Below are 15416 nucleotides of genomic sequence, written 5' to 3' on the forward strand. Positions count from 1 at the left end.
TCACCGACCAAACCGACCTTCGGGTTGATCAGTGTGACTATGCTTTTCATGACGGTCTAAAAATTGATGTTCATTTTTGTATTGGCTTCCGCCACAAGTATTTCAGGAATTACATCATACTCTCTGACATGACATCCCTTGAAAAATATCCATGTTATATGCTGCATGTGATCTAAATTTTAGATATATTTATAATGGACAAAGCTTGCACTAACGTGATTAGTAAGAAGTAATTATGAATTGATACAAATAATGATATGCTGATTTTACACGTGTTTTCTATTTTGGTTGCATCTGGAAGCAAATATTTCGAGTACTGTGACACGGTCAATACGCCATGATCCACTGAGAGAATATTTGATGCTAGTGTTTTTGTTCTGATGTGTGAGTGAGATAGGTGGTTGGTAAGATATTAATCTTCTTTCAAGGAGGGGTATTAGGGTGCATCGGGAGGTATGATTTCATCTTTTAGCTCGCCGAGAGAGTAACGAATGCCTTTTAGCGTCGCATTTTTTTATTCGACGGCTTTATTCCTTACAAATATGAGTCGTCCCTCGGGAATATCACATTTGAGAGGAGTCATCATCTCGATTCACCAGCCGAAGTAGTTGTGGAGGAAGTCGGCGACCTCGTCGGTGGGTATGTCCAGCCTCTGGAGTCCACTGACCATCTCGGGGAAGGCGGGGTCAGTGACGACGGCGTTCACGACCACTTTGAAGGAGTCGCTTCGGAGGTGGGCGAGGAGGTCCTGGAACTCGGGGTCTGGCTCGCAGGTGGTGGTGAACCAGTCGGCGATCTGGTCCACGGGCAGAGCGGCGATGATTTCGTTGATCATGTTGGTCAGGCCCGACCTGAGCTCGGGCTTCCTGAACCTCGGCATACCCGAGGGGTGGATCTCTGGGATGCCCAAGAGACCTAGGATGGCGTTGATGTAGGTGTATGCGTCGATGTTCTTGGTGACCAGCCAGTCGAGGAACTGCGGACGAATTGCAACACGGAGTCAAACATTATTTATCGGATACCCTGGGAGCGATTAAATAATGTCCTCCATACAATGTCACCGATCAGCCACTCGGGACGACACGGGTCAACTGGGAGCAACTGCATCCAATGGAATTCGTTTGCGTCGACAGAGGGTGCATTTCAGAATTGACCGCATGCGAATTTGCGACGGAATAAAGCAATCATTTGGTTTGTGCGCTTTGATTCATGGGCATAAAAGATGTACCCCTTCGTCCTCAAATATGAGACGATAAAAATAAATTAAGGAAGTCTTAATCTTAAACAAGACAACAACAATAGATTTAGTAATAGATAAATGTATCTTATTTTTTCAACTCTCAGCCTATGTTATTTAGCAGGTTGATTTACTTTTAGGTCTTCGTTAGACTTCGTATCCATAATTGCATGGGCACCTTTAAAGCATTTCTGTTACCAATCTCCACGTTCTTCGAAGGACACGACGTCAAGACGCTCCGCGGAATGACGTATAATACGAAGTTGTCATTAAGATGAATGATTTTGAAATGAAAAAAGAAGAAATGGTGTATTTTATTCTTAGCTTTTCTTTCCATTTCTTTCACGCCGTACTTGGGCTTAAATTTTTAAAAGGGTACTAAAGGTTCCTAAGGAGAGGTAGACCTATGCTTGAGCCATATTTTTGCCAGCTATTTAGTCTTATTTCGTGAGGTTACTACCTCCGAGCACTATGTGTAATTCTTGCTAAGAGCTATTCTATAACTAGTAATTCCTGAACAAAACTCCATCAGAAAAATTTAAATATTTAGAATTTAACTGGTAAAATGATGTATGCTTGCGTTATCAATTGAACATGCCAGTGATCCAACATCATTGAACTGCATAAACTGTATGGGATATTGGGTTATAGTGTTGCGTTTTCCTAGGTAATGGAACAACATTTTCCTTTCCCGGGGGGTGTAAAGTCCAGCATTACGTCTCTTTCGCGTTTTGCGTAAAAGCTATTAGTATGCCAAATATCTTCTGCCTAGGTCTTATTCAGTAAGCTACGTTTTCAAATGTAAATCAGCGGTTTTAAATTCTGTCGAATGCCAAGCTACCGCAATTGGTACTTACATCATAAAGATCCTGAACACCCTCTAGATTGACCACCAAATTCCTGAAGGACTCGCCCTGCAAGTACTGGAAAACGGCCTGGACGTCTGGGTCGGTTTGTATGTAGTTTAGGAGGATGTACAGAAGTTTGTCCTTCGGGATAAAAGCGAGGAATTGCTGGAGGAGGGACTGGAGGCTCCTGGGATTCCTAAGAGACCTGTGATTGTTGAAGTAGTCACTGATGGCCTTTTCGATGGCGTCCACGTCAATGCCTTGAGATCTGAGCACGTCGGTCAGCTCCTTGTACTCGGGCAGGTTGACCACGTCTTGGACAAGTTGCTGGAATTCCGGAGAGGATATCTTTTGCAAGAGATTCTGGAAGGAGGGATCCGGGAGGCACACATTCTGGAACCAATTCCTTATATCGTCGATTGGGAGGACGGCGACGATGTCAAGGACCATCTTAATGATCCCAGACTCCCTGGCGAGGGAGCGGCCGTGGAGCTTCCTCGGGGGTTGAATGGGTGGCAAGCCGAAGATCTCTCGGATAATGTTCTGGTATGTGTAGATGTCGAGACCGGCGTCGTACAAGTACTTCAGGAACTGGATTAATTTAAAACAAGTGAAAATATTGAGAAACTTCAATCATTAGAGACCAACACAGCTAATTACTGTATGCCAATGCCATTAAAATAAGGAGTTTCACCTTGATAATATCATAGCTGTGATATGATCTTTATAGTTTTTTTATTGTTTAACTTCGCTGAAGATCCCGCTTTCAGCACTTTGCAAGTACTACCGTTTAGCAAATTCACATAGTTTTGTAATTTACCTTTCAAATCTCGCGACTGTAGTTCTTTGCATTGGAAATTTCGAGATGTTAGAGTACCAAGAATTTTATTAATTTGAGAGTGAACTAAGTACAATGACTATGACAATCAGGGCAAACAATGTCTCAGATGAGGAAGTATTTATTTCTAAAATGGCAATATTATCTAAGTTCTCTGTAAATATTAATTGCGGCACACTCTCATGTTACGGAAAATAATTTCATATTTCCCTTCAGCCTTCAAAACGTTTGCTCCGTTCTTTAGAGAAATCAAGGGATCAAGCGATGAAAGAAACCAAGTGTCTCGTACCAGTAGGCCAAGCTCAAAGCAGTGCATGACCTGCAAATCCAGAAATAAGCTTAAAAATAGCGCAAAAATTACAAACAGTGTTCTTATTTCCGTAAGGGACACAAACGCATGCTTTTGTTTTGGCGTGTTTGTGGGCTTGGATTGTGTCTTCAAGGCCGGCGTTTATCCTTCATTGTTTTCGCTAAAATTGGGAGAGTAAAAAAAGGAGTGCATTGCATAGCACATTACAATGAAATTCGCCACCGTTATTTGGGTTTTTTGTTGACTTTTAATGAATTTAAAAATGTATTTCTCTTAGCATAAATTTTAAAAATTTACTTGAGATTTCATGGTTATGAGATAGTGATATAAATAAAATTATTTTTGACAAATGATTAGTAATAGATAGTCCATCTGATGTATCACCTGTATAGATGGTTAAAAAACATTACATGCTGCTGACCGGAGGGTCACGGGTTAGATTCCCGGGCGAGGCACCCTGGGCACCTGCAGCTCAACCCAAGCTAAAGTGATTTCTCGGGTACCAGATCTTCCTAGGAAACCATAACCGGCACAGGGAAAGGAACTGGTCCCCCTACCCTGATGTGTGAATTTCACACGCCGTATAGGGCTTAGTACTGGGTGATCTCTACCATCACCTACTAAACCGACCTTCGGGTTGATTACTATTATATATATGTGCATACACACACACACACACACACACACACACACACACACACACACACACACACACACACACACACACACACACACACACATATATATATATATATATATATATATATATATATATATATATATATATATGTGCCGGTTATGGTTTCCCAGGAATATCTGATACCCGAAAAACCACCTTAGCTTCGGTAGAGCTGCAGGATGCCAGGGTGCCTCGCCCGGGAATCGAACCCAGGACCCTCCGGTCAGCAGTCCAACGATCTACCCCCTGGACTACAGCGACCCGCATATAATTATATATATATATATATTTTATATATATATATATTTGATATATATATATATATTTGATATATATATATATATATTTGATATATATATATATATATATATATATATATATATATATATATATATACCTGTATATGATATTTTCAGTCTCGCTTGAAGAAGGCCTCTGAGAGGGCCGAAAGCTCGAACAATTTACCGTGTGAGTGCCGTTTTAAATGTTGCTATTCTTTTCTATTTGTGTTACATTGTGTCAGCCCATTATTATGTATATACATATATATAGTACATTACACAGTAACAAACAATAGAGAAACACAAAAAAAGATCACTCACACGTTATTTCTTGATAATTTCGACGGAATATTACTCCGTCTTAATCGGAAGATATAGAAGTAATGACTGCTGAGCAGTCGAAATTATCAAGAAATAACGTGTGAGTGATCTTTTTTTGTGTTTCTCTATTGTTTGTTACTGTGTAATGTCCTATTCGGCAATTCGAATCATAGAAAATCAAGAAAGGAAGAAATCATATATATATATATATATATATATATATATATATATATATATGAAGACTTTGTGAGATCAGTTTTAGTTCCTTTCCCGAAAAAGGTAAAGGCTACATCATGTGAAGACTACAGGACGATAAGTTTGATATCTCACGCAGCTAAAGTTGTTCTCAGGATCATAAACAAAAGGATAGAGAGTAGGGCAAATGATTACTTAGGGGATGATCAGTTTGGGTTTAGGAAGGGGAGAGGTACGCGTGATGCCATTGCAGTAATGAGATAATTAATCGAGAGGAATATAGAACACAACCAGGAGGTATTTGCCTGTTTCGTAGATTTCGAAAAAGCGTTTGACAGAGTTAATTGGGAACAACTAATGCGTATATTGCATAAAATAGGATAGGATTGGAGGCAAAGGAGGCTAATCCACAACCTGTACATATCTCAGACTGCTCAGGTTCGGGTGGGGAACGGGGAGTCCGGATGGGCAGTGTTAGGAAGAGGTGTAAGGCAGGGTTGCCCATTATCACCGTTGCTGTTCAACCTGTATGCAGAGGAAATGATTAAGGAGGCATGGGAAAAACTGGAGGTAGGAATGAAAGTGGGCGGGGAATACGTAAAATCAGTTAGATTTGCTTATGGCCAAGCTTTAGTTTGTCAGTCAGCCAAGGGGCTGCAAGCACTGCTGAGTGAATTGGAAATTCAGTGCGACAGGTATGGGAGGAGAATCAATATTAATAAAACCAAGGTTATGCGATTTTCTAGAAAGAAAAAGGCTAAGCTAAACATTAATATAGGAGGACGAAAACTAGTGCAGGGAGAACAGGTTACGTATCTCGGTAGTGTTTTTGACCCACACGGTCAAAGTAATAGGGACGTGAGGAGAAGAATTGCGCTAGGCAAAGAGGCTTTCACAAGGAGGACGGAGTTGATGACAGCGACGTTGAGTAAGGATATTAAGAAAAGACTATTAAAAACTTTGATATGGAGCGTAGCTATGTACGGTGCGGAAACGTGGTCATTGAAGCAGGAGGATAGACGTAGATTGGAGGCTTTTGAAATGTGGGTGTGGAGAAGAATGGAGAAGGTGAAATGGACAGAGAAGAAAACAAATGAGGAAGTAGGCTGAAGGGGGTATTGACCGGCAGCGGGATGTTGGAGACTGTAATAGAGGGGAGAATGTTAGGCAAACGAGGAAAGGGAAGGAACAGGATAGGGATGTTGGACGGGATGAAGGGAGGAAGAAAGTACTCATAGCTGAAGAGGGACGTGATGTAAAGTAGGATGTTGTGTTTTGCTAGGGGTCACAAATTATTTAATTCATAATGATGTCCTTCCAAAAACCTACCTTAACCGGTAGATTACCTAATTATATATATATATATATATATGTATATATATATATATATGTATATATATATATATATATATATGTATATATATATATATATATATATACACATACATACATGCATAAAAATTATGTGAAAGTGTCACGGATGTGAATAATTATAAAGTTAGCACAAGTGAACACAAACAAAAACCTAGAAGCAAAAGAAAAGAAATCACATGTTCTCTTATTTTCAGTGGGCAAGCCATCTTTATCAAGGATGGTAGCGAAGGAACTGAGAAAAAGGTTATGACAGGAGTCGGAGACGCTGGATGGAAGGGGAAGGTTGGGAAAGGTTTGCGAGGGGATGGGAATTTTAATAAGTGTGGGGATGATATCGGAGATGTCGGGAGCGGAGGAGGGATGGAAATATGTAAAGATTGGGGTATTGAATGTGTAATATTAATGTCTGGTTCATTTTAGGAATCCAAGAGCCAGATAAACGCCTGCTCAATCGTTTTGAGTTTGAGTGGAGGGTGAGAGATGGATTCTAAAATGGATACACTATAGCATTTATCAAAGCATCAAGCATCAAGAGTGTTGTGTTCGGATTTTTAAAGCATAGAAACACAAAGGACCGTCACATATTTAGTTTTGACGACACGACCTGGTCTCATGATGACGACTGTGCCGTCAAAACGGCTTATTTGAGTGGCCTTTCTTAGTGTTTCTGTGTTTTAAAAAATCTGTAACAATAGTATTATATATTTGAGCGTCGCTGAAGAGCGTTCTACTACAAAAATATTTACACATACACGCACGTGTGTGTGTGTGTTCAAGCACTCACGAGAACAACGTAAAACTTGAATCGCACAACAGAACACTAAAATATGCATTTGGAAAATAGATTAAAGGGCATTCACATTGCATATTGGTAAACCTTTGGCCTCTTAGGCCTTCTTCAGGTAGAGCTGAGAGACATCGGAGGAGGGGGTAGCGCGGGGCGGGGGGCGTCAATATACGTATATTTTTTGTGCTCTGTCTTGCCGTCAAGTACTATATTATATGTAAACACAAACACACGTATGTACCGAGGATGTCACTTACGTTCTGGTACTCGGGCATGGCGATGACCTTATCGGTGAGCTGTTTGAATTCGTCAGAGAGGAGAAAGGCATATGCTTCCTTCACGTCCGGATCGCTGGCTATGTACTTCTGCACTATTTCCAAGCACTTATCGAACGGAATGAAAGAGGCGAACTGGTGGAGGAGGTCGTCCATGTTCCTGGTGGACCGCCTTGACCCTCCGAAAAAGCCTGCAATTGCCTTCTCGATCGCCGCGACGTCGATTCCTTGGTCCTTGAGGATGTTCGTCATGTCCTGATACTCCTGCGTGTGCTTGACGCGGATGACCAGGTTTCTGAATTCCTGCGAGTTGAGCTTGACCAGCAGAGATTGGTAAGCCGGGTCAGGGAGGCAGGTGTTGTAAAACCATTTCTTGATCTCATCGACCGGGAGTACCTTTAAGACGTCCAGGACCATCTTGATGATGCCCGATTCCGAAGGTTCGTCCCTTGCTAAATCGATCATTGGAGGTTCGATGGGAGGGAGTCCGAAAATGGAGCGGATGATGTTCTGGTAGGTGTAAATGTCAAGTCCAGCATCATACAGGTATTTCAAGAACTATGAGGAAATAATGGAAGAAAATTAATTTTTCCAAAATTGGCGGCAAAATTATCATCTTATACCAAACGTGATTATTACCCAACTAATGAGATGGTAAAATTTTAATATCTTGGAAAGCGCAGCATGAATTGCCATAGAAACACGTATCCATTTCACGACAAAAGGGGGAATGGTCGGCGATCATTGACATGCCCACTTTTTGATTGTTGTCGGTAGTATTTCCTTAGAGTTATTTCATAAAATGTGTTGAAGAGAAAGGAAGACATTTCAATATAAATTATAATCAAGGAATTTGTCCGATTACGATCGCAGAAGTCTTGTCTCTCCCGCTGACGGGAACGGCATACCGCCCAGTGAGCCGAATCCCGTAGTCGCCAGGACTTATGCATGGATGTATTTCCATCATTGTAGAATGGGGTGATTCATTAAGTTGTTTTCCCTCAGCAGTGTTTTAAATGTGACGTCATGACAAAATGGCCATCCTACCCGGGTCTGATGCTTTTGGAGCCCACTGAGGGACAGACGCTGGTTGGTCTACCTTTCTTTTGGCTCCTGCCCATCGACCTGTAAGTTATACGGCATCGGTGGCCGTACTAGGAGCAACAGTTGTTGCACTCGCCAGCTGAGGTTTCATGGTAGCAGTCATCGGATACTTCTGTATGTTTATATACATGAGATACTTGGTAGTCCAGGGGTAGTGTTCGACTGACCATAGGCCCCGGGTTCGGCACCCATAAAGGCCCCTGGAGATCTCTAGCTTGGCCCAAGGTTTATTGTATTTATAATATATATTTCTATATGTATATATATAGAAATATAGATAAATCTAAATAAATCTCTCTCTATAGAAAAATATAAATAAATCTCTCTCTCTCTCTCTCTCTATATATATATATATATATATATATATATATATATATATATATATATATATATAGAGAGAGAGAGAGAGAGAGAGAGAGAGAGAGAGAGAGAGAGAGAGAGAGAGAGAGAAAGAGAGAGGAGGGAAAGGAGCTGACCCCTCTACCCAGAAATATGAATTTCACACGCCGTTGAAAAACCAAACTTTCCCCTACGAACTATAAACTATCTCAAAGAGAGTAGTCCCCTGAAAGTCAATTCGTCGAAGAAATCTCAACCTTCTCCCCATCTGATCCTTTACCATTTACTTCCACATTCATTTAATTTCACAAACAAACAATCGGTATCGACAATTTTGTTCCCACTGATCCGAAACTGAAGGAAGTTCCAATTTTGTTGATTTAATCTCCAACCCTTGATTTAAGACCGCACCGTACAGCATGAAAAACATCTCTTCCTGGAGGAGCTAAATTCTCCAAAATCCCTCTCCTGAATGGAGACGTAACTGTGGCCTCTTCATTTATCTCACTCCACATACCAATATCCCTTGAAAGGTCTCTCCTTCCTCTGATATTACTTATTCGCTCTATTCCACACGACTCTAGCGCAAATATCCTTTCGAAGCTCACTTGCTTCATTGTTACACGCAATTCATTCACATCATCTCTGCCGTCAGATAAAAGGGTCAAATATGGAAAATAGGTCCATCACCTGTTATTGCTATCTTTACATTAGGCTCCTTTGAAAATATTTTTTCTCTGCGACCAGCACCGTCGAAAACCTTTACTTTGGCAAAATTATATATGCGTTCACTTCATCGGTTTTCATCCCATACACACTGAGCTATCTTCTCTCATTATTTTATTCTGGGCCAACATGCTTGTAATACTCCGATTCCCTAAATTCGCTCGTTTTCAGTCTTTGATCTTCTCGTTTAAGCCGTATTTTCCTTGAATCCCTCCTGAACGAAAAAGTGCCAATAGCACTCTCAAAATCCAACGAAAGAACAAAAAGAACACTTTCCGTTTGCACAACTTACTTCTCTGGCGTGCTCTCTGCCAGAATTATCCCAAAAGTTCATTTTCCCATATTTTGCCTATCTACTGTAAAACCAATGCGTTCCACGAAAGTTTCCATTACTCCTAGGACCACCGAGTTCCTTTTTAGATGTCCTCCCCCAACTTCGTGCAATCGCGTGAGCAGCAAACCCTGCCCCCTGCCCTTCCCCCTGCCCTGCCCCCTGCCCTGCCCCCTGCCCTGCCCCCTGCCCTGCCCCACGCATTCCCTTCCCATCAGCACCTCCTCGTTTTGCCCCCGCCCCTTCCAGCTTCTCCCTGACCACCAAGCAACGGAATTTTGGCGTTGGCATTACCTTAAATGCCAACTCTTTTTCACCTCTTTAAAACTATTTCAGCATCTCCCTTTGGTCGTGACTCTCTCGTTGTTGAAGGTGTGCAAGGCACGACTGAAATTATAGAGAAATGTTTCTCTTTTAGCATATGTTACGTTTGGTGTCATATTCTTGCGAAAAAAATTCCCGGATATTTGAATCCAAAATCACTAAATCTGTGCGATTTATTGGGTACTATTGCTCTTCCTGGGTAAGCATAGGCCGCAAAAAGAAAAGAAATGCCTTCCCCTCTTCTTTTACACCTTTGTCAATGTGCAAATTTCACTGGACTGTCCTATATTCTCAACTATCGAAACCAAACTTCGGGTTGGTTCCCGTCGAAGGATAAATATGAACTCTGCTGGATTCACGAGAGCAATGGCATTCCCTGGACTCCTTTATTTTGTAATTGTATCTTTTAAGATCTGTAATTAATTAATTTCGCTGCTCAGAGAGGTTATCACGCGGTGTTTTGAGAATCATCGAGTTTCCACATCAGTAAACATAACCTCCACGCAAAAAATTATCCTCAATGGGAAAATGAGCAGTAGTAATTCGGAATTAATCAAACCAATATTTTCCGCAGATATATCTCCACGGCCCTGATGTATTTCCAAAAATCTTCAATGAATATTCTTGAAGTTTCACCGTCATTTTGCGTACAGAAAAAAACCTTTTTTGGTTCATTTATTACATATTATAATTATATTTGCCGTCGTAACCGTTAAGCGTATTTAAATAATAACAGTGTTCTGTGATATTTTTTCTCGTTAGTTATAATCGATCACGTAACCTTTGAAATTTATGTGAGCGGATATAGAAAGTCTTTTCATTGATTGGTTACTATATCCTAAAACATTTTATCTGCTGGATAAATATAGTATTTGGCAATAAATACACCTTTCAAGTTCTTCTTTCTGTAAAAAATTAATCCCAAGTGTCTATTTGCCAGAAATTGCATTTAAGGTTAACTACGTTGTTCCAGAAAAATCCTCATTTGGATTTCTGCGGTGGATTCATTTCAATTAGTTAAGTCTAACGTTTCGGTTTGCCAATTGTCTCAGCTAGTCTAAGGAATCGCAAAAATGGGAACTTTGAGTGAAATTTTACAGAACATTTTTCATTTAGAAGGCTAAAGATGATTATTGCCTTAAAATCATTAATGTCATACATAATCCTAATATATTTATGCTCATGTATATGATGCTAGTAAGATTTAGAGGATCGAGGTATTTAAAAATACCATTATATTATCACGTATCCAGGAACAATAAACTTTGATATAGGCTGTTTAGGCCTTTGAAACGTTGGTGAAATTCGGTGGACATATCACGGACTCACTAATTCTGACTTGGTTCGTGTACGCTTTTGCTCGTGATTAAGGTCATCGCTAAACCTTAGGGTAGGGAGACAGGGGCCCTAGGACGCTAAGGCCAATCATTTAATCAGAATATGAAAAGTTTGTTTGGGACGAAGAACAGCACTTCCTTTTAAACTATTCAATTCATCATTTGTAAATTAACAGGGATTAACGAGAAGTTTTTCAAAAAATTTTAACCTAAATGAATTTTCTTTCGTTTTAAGCTCATTTATAGCTGTGTAGACCTTGGCGAATAAAAATTAATACTCTAAAGTTGGTAAGAGGGTAGGGTGGCTGACATGTACAAGTGTTGACGGGTAAAATTCAATTTAACGATCTATAGTCATTAAATAACAATCATGAGGTGCATTTTAATCCGATGCCACTTTGGAATGCGTTTTCATTCTGGTATCAAATGAATCAATCAATGGTATTCATTCGGTCCTGGCTGTTTATGCAGACTCCACAACGATTTCAGATCGTGCTGGATGGTTCATTCTGGATGAAACGAAAGTTCTAATTGCGCATGTGAATTTCCTTCTCCTTTGTGAATTTAAATATATTTCGTCAGCTCTAATTTTCGCTCAGTGTGTTCCGCGAATGCAACGAATAAAATATATAAAAGTCAAAACTTTCCTTCAAATCTTGGTTCATATTTTGATTTTGTGCCTGTTAAGCACAAAGTGTAAACGGTGAAAAATCGCAAAAAACCTTCCGAAACCTTAAGACACTATGCGGCACTCACGTCCTGGTACTCCGGCATGGCCAGCACCTTGTCGGTGAGGACTCTGAATTCATCGGAGCGGAGGAAAGCGTAGGCCTGTTTCACGTCATCATCGTTCTGCACGTACCAGTCCACGACGGCGTGGCATTTGTCGAATGGGATTAAAGCGATGAGTTGCTGAAGGAGGGACTCCAAGTCTTGGGTCGACGCTTGTTGGAGAGATACTGCCTCCTGCCTCCGTTCTGTTGGCCAAAGTATTATTTATTAATTGTTTTGGAATGGTGTAATCCGCTCATCCATTCAAGGTAAACTTTTTGTTTGTCTTTGTTACTTATTTTCCACGTATATTAAACCATGGATGATTTCACCAAGTTTATAAATGCTCAGTTAATATTAAAAAGTGAATTTGTTTAAAAATACCATAGGATATTTCTCACGGTACTACAAACATCAAAAGTTGATTTCCCAAGAAAAACCTGGACGCAACAATTGCGCCCAAGAATGCATCAGAGTCTAAGTCGATCTTCAATGTAGGTCAAGATTGGTCAGGCAAAACTATCCACTTTTACTATTAGTATTGAGTAAAATTTTAAATATTTCTATTTATAAGCTAGTTTTTGTCACCAAACTCATTTTAAAAGTTTAATATAAGCTTAATTATTACCATGAAAGATCGATGAAGCGCTGGACAAGCCGAGAATAGCGAGGAAGAGAATAGTGACCTTCATCTGAAAATAGATAAGATAAGAAAATAGATTAGTCTCTCCTTTATGATATAAATTTCCTGTCAACACTTGAATGCCTTGGTAAATCAGAGATTTATGGATAATTAAAATACACACGAAAGAAAATGTGGTTTCTCAGAAGAGAATAACGAAAATCAGGTATAAGATGAGGAAAAACGTAATTTCTAATTCAGTCAGGAAAAAGTTTGTAAATTTAAACTAGGAGAAGGTGCGGACTTATCTGACTACAATCATTTCGATTAACACATTTGTCTAGAGTAAAACCTCGTGCCCTGAGTCAGTTCAGTTTGGAGAATTGATTAAATGAGGTTTGGTAACCCTGTTGAAGAGAAACCCTTTAAAAGATGCTTTCCACTCTTTTCAACACAAAAACTAGGTTTCTAAGGGCTTTCGACGCAGGTACTGATATTTAACACTTAGAACATTGAGCTATTCTCTACTCTTGAAGTCATCAACCGCAATATCAAGGACAAATGATAATTACGTCGATCGAATGACAGCGGGAGTCGACTTACCTTGCTCAGTTTTGGGACCTCAACTGCACCTTCTCCCGCACACTTGCTCACTTTTATACCGGGCTGGCCACTTGGTACTTTCGGAAATATGTATTCGTGAGTGGTAAAAACGCTATCTTTCCTCGGAAAATGCGATATCAGTGAGGAATGTTCCTTTTTATTTTAACAGGTGGAAGCGATGGGGGTCGTAATAAAAAATCTTGACAAAGAGAAAAAAATCATCGCGATATCTTATCATAGACATGGTAATTATGAAGACACAGCTGTAATAATAATAATACTATGCTCGCATTGAGGCAAAATATGGCGATCGCTTCTTAGCAAAGGATGCTAAGTAATATGGCTGCTGTATTTTTTATCGTTAGACTTTGAAATGATGGGATCCTCTCTTATAAACAGCCAATTTCGACATATAACACGGAATGATGAGTTTAAATGACGGTATCACGGTAAAATCCACAATGTAGTTGTTGAACTATATTAACACATAACATTTGGACGACACAATTGAGCACTAAAATAAGATAGCACGTTCTGTTGTGCCGTCCGAATAATTTGTATATTGCTCTCGTTTTATAGTGCTTTAACATCATATATATATATATATATATATATATATATATATATATATATATATATATATATATATATATATATATATATTTATCATATATATGTATATATATTTTTGTATATCACTTCCTTCCTGGCAGCGCCTCCGAAAATTCAGAATATAGTATGTGTGTTTCTTTTTTGTGTCTTTGTGTTTTCGTTCGCTAATGCAATCTTGATATATATATATATATAAATTATATATATGTATATATATATGTATATATATATATGTATATATATATATATATATATATATATATATATATATAACTCTGGTCACCTGCAGCTCCACCCAAGCTAAAGTGATTCTTCGGGTACCAGATCTTCCTGGTAAACCATAATCGGCACAGGGAAAGGAACTGGCCCCCCTACCCTGATGTGTGAATTTCACACGCCGTGTAGGGCTTAGTACTGGGTGATCTCTACCATCACCTACTAAACCGACCTTCGGGTTGATTACTGTGTTTATGGTTTTATATATATATATATATATATATATATATATATATATATATATATATATATATATATATATATATATTGTGATCCGTTCGATTCCGCCTTCCCCACCTCTATTGTGTTCGTCCTTTATATGTGTTCCTATCCCTTTTCCTTATATCTGTTTCTGTATATATGAGTATTTATTCGCCGTTTGGCGGGATTTCGTGTTTGAATGTATATATATATATATATATATATATATATATATATATATATATATATATATATATATATATATATGTATATATATATATATTTCGATGATGTAGAAGCACTCACGAGAGCAAAATATAATTTGAACGGCACAATAGAACAAATTATATAGAACGGTAGAACAAATAGAGAAAATGTTATCTATAGTATTTTATTTTTAAGTCCTATCAACATATACATAATCAAGCACCGATGTAACGATGCTGATCTCGCTGGCTTTATTCAAATGATAAAAATTTTCTTTTCAATGATTTCTCCCGACTAAGTTCATTTTTAAAGTTTTGCATTCCTTTAATCCCCTCCGGGTCTTGAGGTCTCCAGTGGTGAGGATGTGGGGAATCAAAGGATTTTTGATGAATACTCATATATTCTATTAAAAATCTCTTATTATTGTTCTAGCATATAATTTATATACTAATAATCTCTTACTTAAGATATTAAAAATGTTAGAATCAACGTGTGAGGCGTATGCCAGCAACACAAGGCAATACCATTCATTTACCTCTATGATCTTCTGTAACGTAGAGCTGATGTTTCATTTCCCGGTTCATTGAGGCAATTGCCGTTATGAAATCGGGTTCTGAAAGCCGTATGGGACCAGCTCATTAAACAACCCTGTTTCCCACTTTTAAGGACGCGGTGACTAAATTTAAACTCGACAATTACAATACAGTGGGCCATTGTTGCGCAATTTGCAAAAAAATATATAACCGCCCCATACAGAATGTGACAAGGTTAATCAAATGTTACGCTAAATAACCTAAACAACAAATGAAAATTCGAAC

The 15416-nt window shown here is 39.1% G+C and overlaps 1 protein-coding gene across 1 annotated transcript; it reads right to left on the reverse strand.

Moving 5' to 3' along the window:
• Positions 1 to 2201: 2201 nt before the first annotated feature.
• Positions 2202 to 15182, reverse strand: LOC139685973 (uncharacterized). The gene is made up of 5 exons (XM_071583098.1): positions 15134 to 15182; positions 12063 to 12283; positions 7128 to 7703; positions 2291 to 2676; positions 2202 to 2226 (listed from the first exon to the last, which is right to left on the reverse strand). The coding sequence occupies exons 1-5, from the start codon at positions 15180 to 15182 to the stop codon at positions 2202 to 2204; spliced, it is 1257 nt and encodes a 418-aa protein (XP_071439199.1).
• Between the last annotated feature and the right edge of the window lie 234 nt (positions 15183 to 15416).

This window comes from Hetaerina americana, unplaced genomic scaffold, assembly GCF_022747635.1.
Source record: "Hetaerina americana unplaced genomic scaffold, ioHetAmer1.1.p SCAF_1228, whole genome shotgun sequence".
In the NCBI taxonomy this organism is placed as follows: domain Eukaryota; kingdom Metazoa; phylum Arthropoda; class Insecta; order Odonata; family Calopterygidae; genus Hetaerina; species Hetaerina americana.